This window comes from Vombatus ursinus, unplaced genomic scaffold (assembly GCF_900497805.2).
Source record: "Vombatus ursinus unplaced genomic scaffold, bare-nosed wombat genome assembly UNPS02014820.1, whole genome shotgun sequence".
Classification (NCBI taxonomy): Eukaryota; Metazoa; Chordata; class Mammalia; order Diprotodontia; family Vombatidae; genus Vombatus; species Vombatus ursinus.
The window spans coordinates 26,229,938-26,250,445 of record NW_020954598.1 but is presented as its reverse complement, the minus strand read 5'-3'; the positions used below and the strand labels follow the sequence as shown (position 1 = coordinate 26,250,445).

The 20,508-nt window shown below is 38.1% G+C and overlaps 1 protein-coding gene across 3 annotated transcripts in view; it reads left to right on the top strand.

The window, feature by feature from the left end:
* SEC22C (SEC22 homolog C, vesicle trafficking protein) overlaps positions 1 to 10,632 on the top strand; it is a 31,720-nt gene extending 21,088 nt beyond the window's left edge. For 2 of the 3 annotated variants that reach the window (XM_027837069.1, XM_027837070.1), the window contains exons 6-7: positions 5,584 to 5,649; positions 9,939 to 10,632. In XM_027837069.1, coding sequence (XP_027692870.1) covers positions 5,584 to 5,649; positions 9,939 to 10,139 — 267 coding nt within the window. In that variant the 3' untranslated portion in view covers positions 10,140 to 10,632. Of the gene's footprint in view, positions 1 to 1,255; positions 1,331 to 5,583; positions 5,650 to 9,938 lie in introns of those variants that run through there. The other variant, XM_027837071.1, reaches the window with a different exon arrangement.
* The last annotated feature ends 9,876 nt before the right edge of the window (positions 10,633 to 20,508 follow it).

Genomic DNA, 20,508 nt, shown 5'->3' with positions numbered 1-20,508 from the left:
TGTGTGTGTGTGTGTGTGTGTGTGTGTGTGTGTGTGTGTGTGTGTGTATGTGCGTGATTGTACTGGGGTGGGAGGGAAGGAGGGATGGGCATGTAGCACTCTATTAAGCTTGAGGGAATGTGCACAGAATCCAGCTGGGGCCAGGTCTGACCACCCAGAAGTCACTCAGTTCAGAGACTGAAGCAGGTGAATTGTGAATTGTATATTGTGGGAGGAGACTGAGATGCTTTAAGATCCAGCCCTGAGGGAAATCACAGTTAGAGAGGAGGGAGTCAGAAAGTGAGTGATAGGGGAGAAAAGATAGGAAAAAAGATTGAAAGGATCGGGGATTTCAGGAAGAAGAAAACTCAAAGACCTTGAACATAAGCAGATAAGTTAATAGGGAAAATATCAACAGAAGGAAATATGGTCTCAAGATCCAGTAAACAGGCTCAGACATCTGTTAATAAATACTGCAAAATAAAAGAAAATGATCCAACACTTACTGAGACCCAGGATTCTGTGGAATGTGAGGAGAATGTAGAACAACAAAATACGTTCTTTAATGGTTTAAAAGAGAAATGAGAATTATGAGAACAGAATTTTTATCCCACACAGCAAAAATAATGGACAGAATTAAAAAAACTGGCATCTGCAATTGTGTGGTTGACCTAAGAAACAAAAGAGAAAACAATCGATTAGGAATGCGCATATACAGAAATGAAAGACATTCTAGAAGAGAAGCAAAACAATAACACTAAAAAAGATATGCTCACTATGCAAGCAAAACATGTTGATCATGAAGAGACACCCTAAGTATCATAGGTCTCCTAAAAGGACATGAGAAAACAAAAACCTTTAACACCGCAGTGCAGGAAATAATAGAAAAGAGATGCCCAGAACTTCTGAACATAGAGAAAAAATTCACAGATCTCTTCCAGGAAAAAAAAAAATACAACGCTGCAATCTTCAAGACACACAGTGGTTAGATTTGACAATTCAGTTCAGAAACAAGTTCTAAAATCAACCTTCAGATATAAAGGAAAGGAAATTCCAATAATGCAGGTCGATATTGTACCCACTAGAAAATGTAGGAGAGAATAGAATATGAAGAGCAGTGGAACTCAGGATGCAGCTCAAGGTGACCTACTCTGCAAATGTGAGCTTAACCGTATATGAAAAAAATAGGAATATTCACTAATAAGCAATTAAAATACTTTTTGAAAAAGAAAACAACTAAAAAGATTATTTGCTTCTTGAATACCCCGAACAACAGAAATGCAGAAGGAGTGAATGCGTGCAGCCTCCAATGACAACAGCAACAGAGTGATAGCAGAGAGACCAGTAAGAAACCTGTTTCTAAATATATTCAAGGAGAGAGGGGTGAAAGTCTGGTGGAGGGAACAGTGAAGAGGCAAGTATGGGGTATTACGGACGGTACTTGGTGATACCTTGCCTAGAGGTGAATCGGTGTTTTTTTGTGGGACTACGTTACAACGTAGGAGGGCACATGAAAGGGATGGAGGGAAGTAGAAGGTTAGAGAGAAATATGTGCTGTGGAGATCAAGTCAAGGACTAGCAATGAGGGGAAGGTGAGTCCTCTGATCTCAGAAAGAGAAGAGCCTACAAGGGAGTGGCTGAGGAAGAAGGAGAAGTATTGAAATGGGGGAGGAGAAAAAAGAAGCCCTTGCTTTGGTGAATGCTCCTATGAGTGAAGAGAGATGGTCTGAGAAGGTAGATGGGGTCCTTGTGATGGGTGTGGCCTGGGTGACTTAGTGCTTGAAAAGTCGACTTACCCTACTTTGGGAGGGAGGAGGAAGTTCACACTCTTGGGGGCAACTGGTACCTCCTGATCTGGGAGAGCGTGGACCCAGGAAGGAGATTTTGTGACAAATAGAGAAGAAAAAAAGATAACATGGGGAGGTATAGATCAGTGATGGGCCAGGTAATCAGGGACATAGTGGGGAAGAGGCCCTACCACGGGTCATTGTCCTCCCCAACACCTGCAATACTTGGCATCGTTCTAGGGGCGAGACATAATTGAAAAGGGGAATCCACAGGGCAAGCTCTACAAGACAGTGGCAGAGAACATAAAAGAAATAGGGAGATACCTTCAAAAATATAAAATACCCAAACTATCAGAAGACCAGATAGAGATCTTAAATAATCCAATCTCAGAAAAGGAAATACATCTAACTATAAAGGAACTATCAAATAAAAAAAAAATAAAAAAACCTTCCTGATCTGATGGATTCACAGGAGAATTTTATTAAATTTAAAAAATTTTTAAAAGGAGTACCCATACTTCACAAATTATTCTCAAAACTGAGAAAAAAAGCACCTTACCAGAATCGTTTTGTGAGACAAATATAGCCCTAAAGAAAGATAAATCACAGGAAGAAAACTGTAAGCCGGTATCAATTAATAAACATTGACTCAAAAATTTTGAACAAAAATTTTTGTCTGTCAAACCAACTACAATGATTTATTCAAAGAATTATTCATTGTGAACAAGTGAGATTTATGCTAGGGATGCAAGGTGGTTCAACATTAGGGAGGCAGTTGACAAAATCCTATTAAAAACCAAAGCATCCAAAACCACATGATCATCTCAATAGATGCCAAAAAAAATCCTTTGATAGAGTATAATACTCATGTTAAAAACCCTACAAGTATAGGCATAGAGGGACTTTTTTTAATATTATAAAAATCATCCATTTAAAATCCAAAACAAGCATCATGTGCATCGGAGACACACTAGAACCTTTCCCAGTAAATTCAGGAGGGAAGCAAGGATGCCTACTCTCTTCATTATTATTTGATATAGTTCTGGAAATGCTAACAACAGCACTGAGATGACAGAAAGAAATTAAAGGTATACAGATAGGTAAAGAGGAGATAAAACTATATGTATTTGCTGATGATATGGTAGTTTACTGGGAAAATCCTAGAGCATCAGCAAAGGTACTAATTGGGAAAATGCCTTCAGTAAAGTTTCAGGCTACACAACAAATCCTCAAAAATCAACAGCATTTTCTGTATAACAACAAAACACAAGAAACTAATAGAAAGGGAAATCTCATTCCAAGTAACTACAAAATGTATAAAATATCTGGAGATTGACCTACCAAAGCACACAAAAAACATATATAGATTGAATTACAAAATGCTTCTTAAAGAAATAAAGAAAAACTCATGGCTAGGCCATACCAATATAATAAAAATAATAATATTATCAAAATTAATTTACACTTTTAATGCTATGCCAATCCAGTTACCAAGGGGATACTTTATAGAACTTGGTAAATTAGTTCATTTGGAAAAACAAAAGATCTAGAACATCAAGAGAAATAATGAAAAGAAACAAGAATGAAAGTTGTAATAGCACTTCTGGACCTCAAACCATATTATCCACAGCAGTCATCAAAACCATCTAGTATTGTTTAAAAAATAGGTAACTCAATGAAACAGACTAGAAAAAGGAGAATCAGAAACAAAAGAACTCAATAATCCAGTGTTTGATAAAGTAGAAAACACAAATTAGTTAAGGGAAAAAAATAAAACTCCTTATTTGATGATTTAAAAAAAAAACAAAACGGGAAAACTGGAAAGCAGTTTGGTAGAAGTTAGGCTTAGACCAACACCTTACACCATATTCCATAATACATTCTAAATGGATATGTGACCTTAATCCTAAAGATCATACTATAAAGAAATTAGAAGAGAAACCGATTATATCCCTAAATTGCTCTCACAGCTATGGGTAGACGTATTTTTAACCAAATAAGCAGGGGAGGCAGTTACAAAAGATAGAATAGGAACCTTTGGCTACTTAAAGCTGAAAAGCTTCTGTTCAGACAAAATTAATGCACCTAAGATAAGAAGGGGAGTGGTTGAATGGGAAGAAAAACCTTTGTATAAAATCTCTCTGATGAGGGTTTGGTTTATATAAACAATTTTTATATAGCCATTCCCTAGTAGGTAAGTGCTCAAAGGATATGAACAAATAGTTCTCCAAAGAAGAATTGTAAAGTATTCACAACCACATGAAAGAATGCTTCAAAACACTAATAATAAGAGAAATGCAAATCAAAACAACTTGGAGGTTTCACCTCACATCCTGCAAATTGGCACAGATGACAAAAATGGTAATAGTCAATGTTGGAGGGGTTGTGGAATAATAGGCACACTAATACATGGAACTATGCAATAAAGAACTATTTTGGAAAGTAATTCGGAATTATGCAAATAAAGTGATTAAAATGTACATACATTTTGAACCAGAGACTTCATTACTGGGCTTGTACCCCAAAGAAGCCATCTATAAGAAGAAAGTCCTCATATACTCCAAAATATTTATAACAGCTCTTTTTATGATAGGAGAGAATTGGAAACAGAGTATATATCCATCAATCAAGGAATGGCTGAACAAATTGTGGTACATAGATGTAGTGGAATGTTACTGTGCTGTAAGAAATGGTGTATGTGGCGAATACTGAGAAGCATGGAAAGATCTATGTGAACCAGTGCAGAGTGAAGTAAGCAGAGTCAAGAAAACAATATATACAGTAACTTAAAAAAAATTTTTTTTATTATTAATTAATTTATTTTTCACAATAACTTGTTCAGTTCTAACTCTTTATAACTCTGTGGACCATGCTGTCCATGGAGTTTTCTTGGCAAAGATATTGGAGTGGTTTGCCATTTCCTTCTCCAGTGGATTAAGGAAAAGAGAAGTTAAGTGACTTGCTACATAGCTACTAAGTATCCAAGGCTAGATTTGAACTCGGCTCTCCTTGACTCCAGGCCCAGCACTCACCCTGAGCCACCTAGCTATCTCCATGCAGTAACTACAACTACGTAAATGGAAAGAACAACTACATACCAAAAAATCAAAAGTGAAACTAGAAAGATTATAAAGGTCAAGTGGGACTCAGATGAAGAGAGATGAGAAGACACCCCCAACCTGCCCCTTCATGGAGGTGGGAGTTCCACAGGTGTTATACATTGCATATATTTTTCTACTTTTTCAAAATATTCCTCAGCTGTGCTGATTTTTTTTTTCTTTCTAAAAATACTGTTATGTGGGGTGGCTGTCTGGGAAGTGTAGCAGGAAGGATCCATGAGATACTATGACAATGTAAGAAACAGAAAATATCAGTAAAAACTTACTTTAAATAAACAGCTAGAGGCAAAGATCACCCATAGTCAAAAGCCACAAAGCAATATATTTAAGTTGAGTACAGTAAAGTGTATGATTAAGTTCTAACTTGTGTGCTAAACTAGAGCTGTGTATGTATAGTCACCTATCAGGTACTGAGCTTAATTTATACTCACCTGGTAATTCTGTTCCGTTGTGCAGTGGAAGACACTTGCTCCTGATGCCAGGAGGGGAGAGCCTAGGTGGGGATTTGAGTAGGCACAGGCTACTGACAGAGGCTAAGGGAGTTTGCTGGTAAGGGAAAAACAGTTTGGTGGTGGCAGCCAGTCCATGTTTTTGAGCCGTATCAGGCCTAATTAGGAAGCCAGTCTTATGTGTCTTGGGTTCTTGGTTCTCCTTTTCTTGGTATCTCATTTTTTTGCTTTCTTTTATATCTGATTCAGGATGATCCTGAGACAATTGGGAGCATAATGGCGTTTCTTATCCCTTTTGTAGCCTGCATTTTTCAGGTGGGTTCTTGTTCAACTTTGGTTGGCAGGTTAAACTTGTATGTTTTGTTGTTTTTGTTTGAAGTTTCAACAAACTATTAGGTGCTTGTTTTATGTTGTAATATTTTCATTGGAATTTTAAACAATAGAATATCAGAGCCACAAGGAATCTTAAATATCATTTAGCCTAGTCCCCTCATTTTACAGATGAGGAAGTAGGCCCATCCCAGAGAGGTTTCGACTTGCCCTAAGTCAGACAGTTAGCTAGCTAAAGCTAGATAATTATTCATCAGGCAGGACAAAGGAAGCTTAGAGTTGAGGAAGTAATCTTATCTGGCCTATTCTGTGTTATATTTTGATTTATACTCGTTGAGATACATAATTATGCATAGCTTGAGTGTCAGAAAATAAAATCTTTGTCACACTGTTTAGAAATCATAATACTGAATTAGGTAGACTGGTAGGGAAATTAACCATAAAAATTGCTATTTTAATTCTAGGAAATGTTTTTTACTCTTTTTAGATAATGAAACAGACATAAAGAAATACAGCGGGAACTTTGGATTGTTTTAAATCACTTTTCAGATAGCCATCTACTTAAAGCCAGCAGGGCTCTTAGGTCCCTATGGAATGAGTCAAATTACAATAAAATTTCTGCTAATCACTTCTTTCCAACGGTGAAGTTGGTGAAGTTTATCTGTTACAGAACACTTTAAAGCTAATAGTGTTTTTTTACTTTAAGGTGCCTATGGCACCTGGTGACCATTCTCTGCACATGTAAATAGATATGGATCATTTCTAGAGATTCTGTCACTTACTAGCTAGGTGACCTTAAGCAAATAACTTAACTACTGAGGGCCTGAAAGGGTTTCTTAGATGATCTCCAAGAGCCCTTCTTTCTCTGACATCGAGTGCTGGATTTGTTATCAGAGGACCAGCTTTCAGATTCCAGCTTTGCTACTTTGATGATTTGGGGCAAGTCACATTTCTTCTCTGAGCCTCAGTTTCTTCATCAGCACAATGATGGAGTGGACTGCGTGACCTTTGAGTTCCCATTCACCTCTAAATCTATGCTTCTCCACCAGTCTGTGATAGCTGGGAGGGCAGAAGGACCATACGGTCCGTACTCCTATTTAGAGTTGCAAGAGACCTTAGAGATCATCTCATTTTGCTCCTGCAAATTCTGTAAGTAAGGAAACGAAGTTCTCTGAGTCCTGTGAGTTTATTCCATGTATGAATTAAATTGCTGCACTTATATCATAGTGCATAGGGAAACTGCATGTGGATTATGCAAATTCCAGCACTTATCAACTGTTTAATTAGCTTCTTGGGACCAAATAGCTAGTATGGTTTAGTTTAATATTTTTACCAAGATGTGTCTGCCCAACTTCTTAATTAGAAATTTGTCTTGTTGAATGTAGATAAAAAAAGCCATTTTGCTTTGGAATATGTGGGCTAGAGATATAATTTTTAATATTATAAACTCAGCTAGATGGTAGAAATTATATATGATGTGACTAATATTCTTTTTCATTTGAAATTCTTTTTTATTTGAAACATATTTTTTCCTCTTCTCCCCTCTGTTTTCCTTCCCCCCCCAAAAAAAATCTGATTTGTGTAAAACCTGTTATCTTGTCATAGTAAGAGTGTGACAGTAAGTGACCAAGAAGATGAAAACAGTAATGATAAAAACTAATGCAACATATTTATTGACATTAAAATATTTTACAATAAAGTTTTATATATGTGTGCATATGTATATATATGTAGTAACAGTATAATTATTTTTCAGGGCATACTTACGTGTGTTTATATAATTTCAAAGTTATTTCATTTGGGGGGTGGTAACTGGTTTTTCTGGGTGGCCTGTTTTGGGCCAATAAGGTAATAAGACTGATTTTCTTATGTAATTAATTAAAATTACCTCGTTACATTAGCTATACAGATGTTTGCAGTAAACTTCCTGATTCAACATCCTGTATTTACAATGCTATTTCCCCTTCAGAATTTGTTTACATAGTGGAATGCTAGAGACTCTCCTGCTTTTGATGAAATCTGTAGCCACAGATTGAGGCAAAGAGGCTAAAGACAGTCACCTGTGGCTTACTTCTTAGGAGAATTTGATAGATTACAGCGGACTCCGAATTTTATAGCTGATTAATGTTTAGTATTTCAATGCTAAAGCATGTAGAATTGGGACATCTGTTTATTCCACTATTTATGTTGGTGTATTATCCAAATTCCCCCTCCATTAAAAAAAATCCTTATTTAAATAATCATCCAAAGTGCCTGTCTGGAACACCCCGGAGACCTGGGTTTGTGTTCTACTATTGGCTGGCTGTGTGTAATCTTAGGGGAGTTTCTTCTTCTTTCTGAGCCTCAGTTTTCTCCTGTTGTAATGTGAAGAATTTTTATTTACCTGATGTTTGAGGCTCCGTATAATTCTGACAATCTTTAAATCTCCTTTGGATTGCTTTATTACATCTTGAATCATAAGGAATGGTGTAAATATGTTAAAAAATAGAGGTGTCTATAGCCACTTCTGTCTGATGCCAAGCCACAAATTTTCCTTGTCTTTGGTATGGACTATATTTTGAGAGGAAAAACTGCTGATCTATTCCCATTTGAGACCATCTTATCAACTCCTAGATAATGTCAACTGAGGCCAGATAAGGTCACTCCTTATTTATATAAATGGAAGACCCAGCAACATGCTCTCTTTTTCTGCATTTTTGAAGGATACCACTGTGAGAGACTTGTTTTAAAGAATTACAGGAAACATAAAAGCAGGACACAACTTTCAAGAAACCAAAATCTTCTTAATTATTTAATACAAAAGTGGATCATGAAAATCTGTGATGTAGCAGTGAAAATTTCAGGCTTCTGGAATCCCAGAGTTAGAAAGGACTTCTAAGACCATCTCCTCTGACCTCCCACCCTAGACAAGAAGCATAGGGTTGTTGTGTGGAAGGTACTTTGTAAATCTTCAAGTACACATGAGTCCATCCCCTCTATGGTCTTCAACCCCTGAAAAGTGATCAGCATCTCTGCTGGACACTTCCATTGATGGAGAGTTCAGTACTTCACCCAGCAGCCCATTGTCAGTGCAATTCAGAAAACAAGTAAGTGCCTCTTTCACATGTTCAATGCACTGTGTTGGTGCTAGGAATACAAAGACAAAACCCAAAGCAGGCCTTGTCCTCAAGTTCCTTTTCTGTTGAGTTAAAACCTACCACACTGTGTCTTTTCCTTCCTGATCCTAGTTGTAGCCTCTGGCTACAGTAGATCATCTGATTCTGTTTTTAGTGACAGCTTTGCAGATGATTGAAGAAAGTGCTCATGTCTTATAACAGGGTGGCCTCCATGGTTTTCAGTAATGGACTGTCTGATCAGAAAGCCATGTGTGTAGGACACATGAATAAAATTATGTTATTAGGATCATAGGATAATAGATTTAGACTTAGAAGGCACCTGAGCACCCACCTAGTCCAATCCCCTATTATTAAAGACATTAGGCTTCAATTACAGTTTCTAATTGACTCAGGGCAGTTGGTGTGATACCTCGTGCCCTGCCCATCCAGGATCACAAGGCCCAGCCTGGAGGGTCAGAGGCTCTGGCCATTGCATCTCTTGCTGCTTAGTACCTAGGAGGTGATTCCATTCTTGTTGAATTTTTAGTCATGTCCATAGTAATAGTGGCTGGCACAGGGTTAAATCCTTTTGATGTACCAGTTCATGTGTGCTAGCAATTAGGACAGATTTCTTTTGGCCAGAAAGCATGGCAGGAGCATAGTGGGGAAGCAGGGGAGAGGGTCAGGTGTTTCATCTGTAGCCATCGTGTTCAACATTGGAGACCTATACTATGTATGTGTGTGTGCATGTGTTTGTAATTTTCTAGCTTTTGAGAATATTTTGTAAATCATAAAATGCCATATCAATATGTTGTTATTTTTATTGAGTCGTTTCAGTTGTATCTGAGTCTTTGTGACCTCGTTTGGTGTTTTCTTGGCAAAGAAACTGGAGTGGTTTACCGTTTCCTTCTCCAGCTTATTTTACAGTTAAAACTGAGGCAAACAGGGTTAAGTGACTTATCCAGGGTCAGACAGCTAGTAAATGTCTGAGTCCACATTTGAGCTCAGGTCCTCCTGATTCCAGGGCCAGTGCTCTATACATTGCGCCACCTAGCTTCCCTGTAGTATATCAATATAAACTTTGATTTATTAGAAGGGAATCTGTAAGTATTAAGCTTTATATCCTCATTTGACCGTTTCATTGTTGTTAATAGGACTTCTTTCCTTCTGTCCTTGCAGTGTTATCTGTACCTGTTCTACAGTTCCACAAGGCTTCTGAAGGTGGCTGTCATCCTGTTCTTCATTTGCCTGTGCAATATTTACCTGCATGGACTAAGGAACCTCTGGCAAATACTCTTCCACATAGGAGTGGCTTTTCTGTCTTCCTATCAGATACTGACGAGACAGCTTCGAGACAAAGTGCTTGATGGTGGGGTTTGAGACCCTGGGGCACTAAGGCTTGGACTGGCCACTCTCCTTCTTTTCTCAATGAGGGGGAAGGGCAGGAGAATGCACAGTTTTTCCTGTGGAAAGAGGGTTACGGCCACTTGTCTGGTTTGGTCTTTCACCTTTCAGTTTTGGGTCTTGTGGGTACGTGTTCAACTAGACTGGACAGAAGAACTGAAGGTCTGGACTTCATCATAACAGATGTAGTTGAAGGGAAGAAGCGAGCTTCTGTGTACCGCATACATTCCAGGTGGATACAAAGCAGAGGGAAGGCTCTCCCATTCAGTTTATCATCTTATTTGTAATAGTAACAATGACTTACATTTCTGTAACACTTCAAAGTTTACAAAGCCCTTTCCTCCCAGTAGCCCTGTGAGGGTGGTAGTGCAAGGATTATTATCCTGATTTACAAATCATAGGATTATAGATTGAGATTCAGTGCCATAATGTCCAACCCATTCATTTTTCAGATAAGGAAACTGATGCACAGAGGTGAAGTGATTTGCCCAGGGTCACACAGCTAGGAAGTGTTGGAACCTGGATATGAACTCAGGTCTTCAGATGCTGAGCCTCGCCACTTGAACAGGAACACATTTGTAAAATATTATCCAGTAACAAAAATAGAACTACTTTAGAGTGGAATAATCGAATCAAGAACTGAAAGAATGTTTTTTGTTGTTGCTGTGCTATGCAGTCATGTGGTAGAGGTAGAGATACTATTTTTGGAGATTAGTTGTTTGCCTCAGAAGAACTCCTTACTTCTTACACTTTTTAATTACTTAATTCTCTTGAATTAGCCAAAATGTGATGGCAGACATTTTAAAGAGTGTCTGTAGATACTTTTAAAAGTAGTTACTTTAAAATAGTCACCAGAATAAATTATGAAATTGATATCTAATTGCTGTCTAAAAAACACAAGCTAATTAGATTTTCTGGAAATTAATTTTAAAGTTTCCAGTGCTGATTAGTATGATATAGCCCAAATTCACTTTTTTTTTAACTTTTTTTTTTCTTTTTTAGGCAATTGGGGTTAAGTGACTTACCCAGGGTCACAGTAAGTGTCGAGTGTTTGGTCTGAGGCTGAATTTGAACTCAGATCCTCCTGACTTCAGGGCTGGTGGTCTATCTACTGCGCCACCTAGCTGCCCCCCAAATTCACTTTTAATGCTCATCTGGCATGAAGAAAAATATGAGCTTTCCTAGTAGGGCTATTTTAATTTTTTTTTTTTTTTCATCATTTTAACCTACCTGGTGGTGAGAAAATTAACTAAAGAACTTTTGGGTAAGCAGATACCTATTTGCAACTATTTGTACTATATAAAAGGCTATGACCTAATCATTTTAAAAAATTTACTAATATTACATATATTGAGCGTATTCAGATGAATAGACCTAAATGACTGGAAAAGCATTTATTAAGCACTTATTAATGTGTCAGGCATTATGCTAAACACTAGGGTATGATAGTTCAGGAATTGCTTGCTAGATATGATCTCTAGTTGGCCAGTAACTGGGTTAAATAAATTATATAGACTCAGGAGCACTGTTTAATGTTGATTGAGAAGAAATGCAATAGAAAAGAAAAATGAAGAGAGATGAATTAAAATCAGATAGGTACAGAACAGTTGGTAAAACTTTATGTATCTGAAATCTACCTGTCACAACAAATAAAGTAGTTGGAATGAAGTTGTTTGGTTGTACAGTTGGGGTAGCACCCTTGCAGGGCCACTATTGAGCTCTAAAGGCTTAGGAACTTAATATTATCATCCCCTTCCTCCCTCATTTCCCCTGTTCCCACACCATCCAGCTTGGTCAGGCAATAACTCATATTACCCAAACTCACACGAGATGACTGAATTATAAACCAGAATATAAATTTATTAATTTACCACAGAAGCCGCTTTGAAGCTGGCCAGGTGATTAAATGGTTAGTCAGCACCATCTGTTAGTCCTTTGTGGAAACTCTACTAGGAAAACCAAGTTAATAATAGAACTTGGCTTGACTAGTTAGAGCCAGAACCAAGAGACTTTAGAAAGTGTTAAAGGATATTGGCCTTAAACTCTAATAGCTGGAAACATTCTTTTCATAGGGATCTACTTCATTGTAGACTGGAAGCTTTTGCTTATTAATTAGGATATCTTCTCCCCTGCAGAGTTCTGGATCGGAATTAAGAGAACTTTTTGGTTTTCTTCTTTTCTAGATTCTATGTAGGCCTGCCTTTCTCTTGTGACATCATTGTCCTGAATGTTACAATGAGTTTGACCGGGTCCTAATTTATTTTACCTTATTTATCCTTCAAATGGTTATATCCTCAGGGTAGTTTTGGGAACTTTGTTAGCCTCATCAACAAATACCATCTCTTCATATAAGTTAGTTTAATGGGTATCTAATAACTTTATCCATTTTATATTTATTCCACTGTTCAACACATGTTTTGTCTCATGGGAATTTTGTGGTGCTTTATATGTATTTTTTTGATGCTGAATTCAAGAACACCAATGGAATGCGTACTTACCGAGTAAATGAATTTTTATAGAAATATACAATATGAGGGAATAATAAAATATGGTTTGATTGAAGAGGAAGTGGAAATGTGTAGGACAGTTGAGATGTGTTCTTATCTGTGTTTAGTTATGCAGTGAAACTCAACATGTAGCAGACTGTTCTGTGAGTTGTATGTTCACTGTCATTTGGTAAACATTACGATTATTTCTGATCATGTTTTCTCAAATATTTATATTTTGTTCACATTTTTAAAATTACCATTGTGTCTCATAAGTGTGTCAACCATCTGAATGTTTTTTAAGTGTGTGGTGAACTAACTTTTAAATGTCATAGTTAAGACTTTATCTCTGTGGTCAGGAAAACATATGGATGGGCTCTCTTGGTTGGTGATCAGAACAGGACTTGGTCCCCTTACCTGTGCTCTGTCATTGGGCTTAGATCACTGAGTGGCTAGATACATAGATCTTGTCATGGATCATTTGGAATTCCTATAATTTGGGGAGAACAAAAAGAGTATTCAGCAGATTGCTTTATAAAATAGTAGGGATTGCCTCCAAATGGCTCTCAAGACTTGATTTACACGGGGAAGATTTACCTGTACCAGAACCACCAGACAGTTGGAGTTTGGATGAAGATAATGGACCGGATAGTGATGGAGAGGCTCAACCTGCCAAGGAGTAGGAGATAAGCACGCAGTTGTTCCCCTGATGGAAGTAATTTTTCCATCCTCACCTCCTCCTTTAGTAATTCAAGAAGACCTAAACGCATCACCTTGTTGGTGATGGTATCCAAAAATGAATCCAAACTTTGAGGCAAAAAAGGCTGGACTCTCCCGCAAGAGGGCACTAAAACATATTCAAAACAGGACATTCCTCTTGAGAAGCGGATCTCAAAGGGATTCCTCTTTTACTAGGATTATGTCTTGGGTTTACCAGATACTGCTGTGTTATTTGTGATCAGGGCAGCAGGGAGAGAATATCAACTAGCACGTTAGAAAACACTGGCTTCAAAGAACTGATTTCAGGAAAGAAAAAATGTGGACACTAGTCAGCCATAAGAAGTTTTCTTACCACTGCTGCATGTTAAGTTTAGTGTGAGATTTATCAAGATGGTGGATTAAATTGGTGCGGACTTAATTTTTTTCACCTGAAAAGTGAATTTCTAAAAGTCCATGAGGCTAAAATCAAAATGACATTTGTTGGGTCGTCAAATAAGGAAAGTGATGAAAGGTGAACATTTCAGAGAACAAAGGAGCTGTGTGAAATCCTTCTGAAAAGTGACTAAAGACTTTCTTGCAAAATACTAAAGCATAAAATTTCCAAGGAGTTTGAATGAAGATGAACCTGATTACTTAGATTGTAATGGTGGGCACAGCATGACAAGGTAGGAGGCCAGCAAGGTGCAGATTCCCTTTTGAAGTAACCTTCCTGTCTGTTGTCAGTGACTTTTTGGAAGCTTATAACGTTATAGAATGGAGTGTCACTCAAGAGCCTTGGAGTCATATTTGGACTTCTTCCTGGAAAATTGAGGTGCTATCCGTGATGAGCACAGAAATCTCTACACTGGAAAAACAGTGCCAGGGCCAGCACAGTCCAAACATGCCAGCTTACTGCTGTTGGGAGCTAAGGAAAAATGTTACACAGCTGAAATGTTGTAATTGTTTTAGTTGTTTTTCGATCATGTCTGACTGTTAGTGACCCCATTTTGGGTGTTCTTGGCAAAGATACTGGAGTGGTTTGCCATTTTCTTCTACAGCTCACTTGACAGATGAGAAACTGGGGTAAACAGGGTGAAGTGACTCTCCCAGGGTCACACAGCTAGTAAGTGTCTGAGGCTGGATTTGAACTCAGGAACATGAGTCTTCCTGACTCCAGGTCCAGCACTCTATCCATTATGCTGCCTAGCTGCCAGCTGAAATACAACAGGAAATAATCCATAGCTGGGAGTTAAACTAAACTGTTTTGCAAAAAATTATTTTTAAAAAGTATAAAACTGATTCCAGTGAAGTTGGTAGGTGGATAAAATCCATATTTGAAACCAACAACAAAAAAAGTAATACGAGATTCACCCATATTTATGAATGTGACGAAAAAGAAGCTTGTTGTCCAAGGGTGTTTTTTGTTGTTATTTGTTCCTTTTGTTTTACTTGGTCCTTAAATTCTGGGAGTGAACCCTATTTGAACTAGTAATACCCTAGGCACTAACCTAATGAGATAACTGGAGCTCTTGATTAACTGGACTGTTTTCTCTGCTTCAGAATTTTAATGGCAGTGGATTTTTTAAAAACCTTGAAGCAGGGCTCTCTTAGTTTAAAACTTCTCTGTTCCCCTCCCTTCCCTGAAAAAAGAGATAACAGAGTGAGGAAGGATTAGTATGGAGGTCTGGATTTGGAACCAGAGGACCTGGGTTCAAAATCCAGATCTGCCATTTTCCCTTGTGTTTAACCTTGACTCAGGTTCCTTATTTCTGGAATGAAAGGATTGAGTTAGATGGCATCTCAGGTACTTTCAAGCTCTTGAATCTGATCTTGTGAGCTTCCAGGGGATGTTTTAGGGGGAGGGTTTCAGAGCAGGCCTAGTCTCTTAGGCCTGTCTGTATGGACAGTGACCATGGATTGTCAAACTGTATAATTGTCATCCCTAAGAGAGACTCTTGTATCATGGGATGTCTTTGAGGCTGGCAGGGGCCTTAGAGAATATTTAGGCCGGTGCCCTCATTTGACAAACAAGGAAACTGAGTCTCTTCTTGTCTAAGAATTGGAGATGATGGTATTTGTATAGGGCTATTTTAAAATCATGTATGTGAAAGTGGTTTGCAAAATATATAAAGTGTCATACATGTAGGAAGGGGTAGTAAATATCACAGGCTTCTCAGAGTAAATCCTGTGTAGGGAGTGTGGTACCAAGGAGAGGGGACTTATGTTTTAGTAAGACTTTAAAACAAAGGTTAAAACAAAATGATGTTCTCATTCCTTAAGCATCTCAGTGAATGGAGATTTGCTATAAAACCATAGATCTAGGTTCTGAGGTTTCCCTTCTCTCTCTTTCCCTGTGGCAAGGAAACCTTGATGGGCATTTGAACATGTTTCCCCAACTTTTCTCATTAGGCCAGGTGCTATAGAAAAAGAGAATGAGTCGAGCTGAAGAGAAAAAGTTTGAATACCATGCCCCTAATGGCTACTTTTTGTCCCTTAAGGCTTTCTACAATAATAGTAGTTCACATTTTTATTCCATTTTAAGGCTTATGGAGTGTTTCCCTTGAAACAGCTTTGTGAAGTATAGACCACAGAAATATGATTCTCCATTTTCAGGTGAGGACACTAAGAATCCAAGGGGTGAAGGGGATTTGCCCAAGATAATATGACTAGTGAGTCCAGGTCTTCTAACTACCAAGTTTGGTGTTTTTTCTTCTTTGCTGATCTTATGCCCTTTCTGTTTCAGATAGTTCCAATATTTGGCATCCTCAGGTTTTCTTAGGAGTTTGTGCTAGAAGGGCTTTTAGTTGTTTTGTTTTGTTTTGTTTTGTTCTTAATCTAGTTACAGATAAGGAAACTGATGGTTAGAGTGATTAAGTGAATTTTCCAAGGTTACATGATTTTACAGTTAGACATTTTAAAGAAAGTGTTTAAAATACCTTTGTCAATTTAAATTTTCACAATTGCTGCCTATTGCAGAAAAAAGGAGAAACTCTCCCAAATAAACATTTTAAAAACTTTGTGTTTTAGTTTGGTAAGCCTCTTACAGGGAAAATTATTTCCCTTCTTTATTTTTCCCAAAAGCCTACAGGACTGAATCCTCTAAAATACTATTCTTTGACAGAAGTAGAACATTTTTGATGATTTTTTAAAAATGTAAGTCTCTGTTCGGAAATATGTGAAAATGAAAAATGTGAAACGTCTCTTGCCAAGGACACAAGGTTTGGCAGCAAATCTACCTAAAGAAGGCTTGTCTGTAGAATCTGGAAATGACCAGCACTGGGAAGTCCATCTGAAAGCACAGGTCAGTTTGCTAAAGAGATTATTTCTTTGCTCTTTTTGGCTTCAGGTATGGAATGGGGTCAGCATAAACTTGTGACTTGATATGCCTGGCCTGTGTTTCTTTGAATCTTGGTTGCTTTCTCAGCAGCCTTTTTTTGCCCTCTTATGAAATAGTATCTTGAAGGAAACAATCTGTCCTTCTGGAGTGATGCTTTATGCATTTGATTTTTACTTAATACCCAGAATATAAACCCAAACTGACTTTGTACCCTAAAAACCACTGTATATGTTTTATTTCATTTTTAGCAGTAGAGTTTGTAAATACTCGAATTTATGTATTTCTTTTAACACCAAAGATTTTCTATTTCCTGGAATGATGGGTACATTTAAATGGTGCACTTGAACTGTGGTTGTTGAACTTGTCCATCAAATGTAAAGTGGTGGTTTTTTTTTTTTTGCTTTATTTACATGTACATAAAGTAAATGGAAATTATTAAGAGTTGGGAAAAGAATAAATAAGTTTTTGTAAACACTGAATTAAGGGTCCATGTTTGTAGACCCTGTCTATCAGACAGGAACTTATATACCAAAATTATGGTCATCCAAGGACACCACTGGGTCCACTTGTCTTTGTTTAAGCAGCTAGAAGAGCTTAAATGTAATAAGATTTTCATAGATACAGAGGTTAGGCTAACAGCAGCCTCATCGCCCTGAAACATCTGCTAACTGGAAAACACCCTGGGACAGCCAGAATTGCTGCGGAATTGCTATCTTAATGACTGGCCTCAATGCCCAGGATTTCTATTCCTTGGCCCTCCCCAGAACATTACTTTAATGAATACACAGTTTAAACAAACTTAGTTGTATGGTACCTATAAAGTCATAGATGTTTGAGCTGAAAAGGATCAAAAGATTGTCTAGGGACAGCTAGGTGGCACAGTGGATAGAGCACCATCCCTGAAGTCAGGAGGACCTGAGTTCAAATCCGCCCTCAGACCAAACACTTGACACTTACTAGCTGTGTGACTCTGGGCAAGTCTCTTAACCCCAATTGCCTGAAAAAAAAAAAAGATTGTCTAGTTCAAACTTCACACTTTACATACAAGTAAGGAAAGTTAGGCCCAGGGAGGGGAAGGGACTGAGATTACACAGCAACTAAATACCACCTTGGTCTTCCCCGGATCTAGTGTTGTTTCCTAGCCTATAGCCGATTATGGAGAGGAAAGAAAAAGAGGATTGCTAAGGATAGCTGCCTTAATTGCTTTCATAACCCCAGACCTACAGTGTTGGAAGAGACCTTTGAGTTTATTTGGTCTTCATTTTACAGATGAAATCAAAGCAAAGTAATATAACAAGTTAGAGCAGGAATTAGAAACTGAGGCTCCTTACTCAGAAAATCACAGGATCTCAGAGCCACTAGGGATCTTAGAGGATATCTAAATTCAAACCTAAGTAGGAATCTCCTCTAAAAAATACCAAACCAGATCATCCCTCTCCCCTGGAAAACTGTCAGAGATGGGGAATTCTCTTTTGGACAACTCTCATTGTGGGAACCTTCCAAGAGTGATGGTGGAGCCCAGGTAGCCTGTGGAGAGCAGAGCCAGGTGTTCTCTTTCCCATCGGTCATTTTTGTTCTGTCTTCCTGACTCTAAAGATCATTCTTATGAGAATGTAAGCACTGCCATGCTGCCAACAAGAGAGGAGTTGGAAAGACTGAGACTCAGGCTGACAAATAGCAAAGCATTATCATTGCTGGGGCCAGGCCATCTTGGGGCAAAGAGCTTCTACAGCTCACTGTTGGTTCCGAGGACATCCTTGTATCACGGCACTGCCACAGTGGTTGTTAATGTCTTTTAGAATCTAAGGCTGGACCGTATTTCCATCAATGAGTAGGCACTAACTGCTGAAGTAGGTATGATAGGAACCATGAGAAGAAATGACCGCTTCATCTTATAATGTGTGTTCTGGAAGGAGAGGAAAACTGGGTATAATTTGGTCCTAGATTTTTGGAGATGTATTTGTTTCTCTCTTCCTGTTTGTACAGCCCATCCTTGGTTGATTGTATTTCATAGAATTCTAGATGTTAGAAAGGACCTTGGAAATAATATTGTTATGTTTGAAAATTAAGGTAAACAGGGATGACATTCCAAGTATGATCAATTTATTAGGCTAGCAGTAACCAATAAATTGGGTCAATGGCCCCCCTCAATGACCAAAGATTCCAAGGTAGGGCTCATTAGCATTCCTATAACTTTGGAAAGTACAGAATTGGGTAGGTGGGAAATGCAATGCAATTAGTTACAGGGTAGACAGCATCATGAGGGTGAGGACAACAAGAGTGGTTATATCACGGAAAGAGGGTAGCACCCACATGAGGCTAGTAACTACCCCTCTCCAACAATTAAGGAATGTCAGTTTTATAGGAATCATCTGTGACCCCCAAAGTCCAATGTGCAGCAAAAGGACATTGAGGAACTCCAAGCATTTTCAATTTTTTAGGGAGTCTGGGGATCCCTAATCAATTGGGTCCAAGATTTTCCTCACAATTAGAGACCCCTACCCTTAGGTGTTAGCTACTTTTATACACTTGGGAGAGCACTAAAAATAGAATGAGGCAGTACGATTTCATGATTGGTTAACACTAGAAGCAGGGGGTGGAGGGGAGAAACTCTTACGGGTTTTTGGGGGGGCATGTCCGTCAATCATAATCACTTTGTCAGCAAGCTTTTGAGTCATTAACTGCAGGGATTTTCCTGGTAAAGGTATTCCATCTGCCCCCTCAGCAGAGGTTTTCCTAGGAAGCCAAACATCTGGTGTTATGGTCAGCAGTATCCTAGGAGTTAGGGAAGTGGTGGGCAAGACGAAATGTCACCAGGTAGCAGTAATAATGATTTATAGGGGTGAGTGGCATTGATGCTGCTGTGACAAGCTCCAGGGTTAATCAAATTATAATGTAATATATAAGTCATATGATTTTATCCTATATCCTACAATGATATCACTAATATATAATATCTATATCACTAATATAAAAGAGGTTATTTGGTCCTAACATATGTAACTCTTATCCTAGCATTAACATACATGACTAACAAACTTAATCCTATTCTGCCTAATTCACCAGAACGATCACTGATACCCATCAAATCATGGGTGAATACTTTTTAATTTGAGTAGGGGGTATCAAAATTATCATCACACATCTGCATCTTGCAATCTTTGCTAGGGGATCAAAACTACCAGACTTGTCTCCTTGGAAGAAATAAAAACTCCTCTAATTGGACAAGGACAGGCAAAGAGAGACAACGTATATTTTGGGGGTGGTACCAAGTTAACTTGTAACTTTTTTTTTTCTATTTTTTTTGGGGGGTGAGGCAATCAGGGATAAGTGACTTGCCCAGGGTCACACAGCTAGTGTTAAGTGTCTGAGGCCGGATTTGAACTCAGGTACTCCTGACTCCAGGGCCGGTGCTCTATTCACTGTGCCACCTAGCCGACCCCTTAACTTGTAACTTTAACTCTGAAATTAAGCTAAATTCCTGAGCTCAACTCAAGGACATAGAAAGGTTTTAGGCAAATGCAGACTCAGTTGTAAAATTAATGCAGCACAAATTATAAAATTACATGAAATTATATAAATTTATATAAAATGATATACAGCATAAAATCAGTAAACTTGAGGTAATAATTTTGACCTTTTCAGTATAAACCCCCAACCCTTTTCAATGTGCGCGTCCCCTCTGGCATCAAACTGATCAGATGTCTACTTTACAGGAGCATCACTTGTTAGTGATGGGAGCTCCTGAATAAGGTGAGTCTGTTCCGTATCTGAAGAGCTCTCATTTTTAGATCTTGTATTAGGCTAAATATTATTCCCGCCC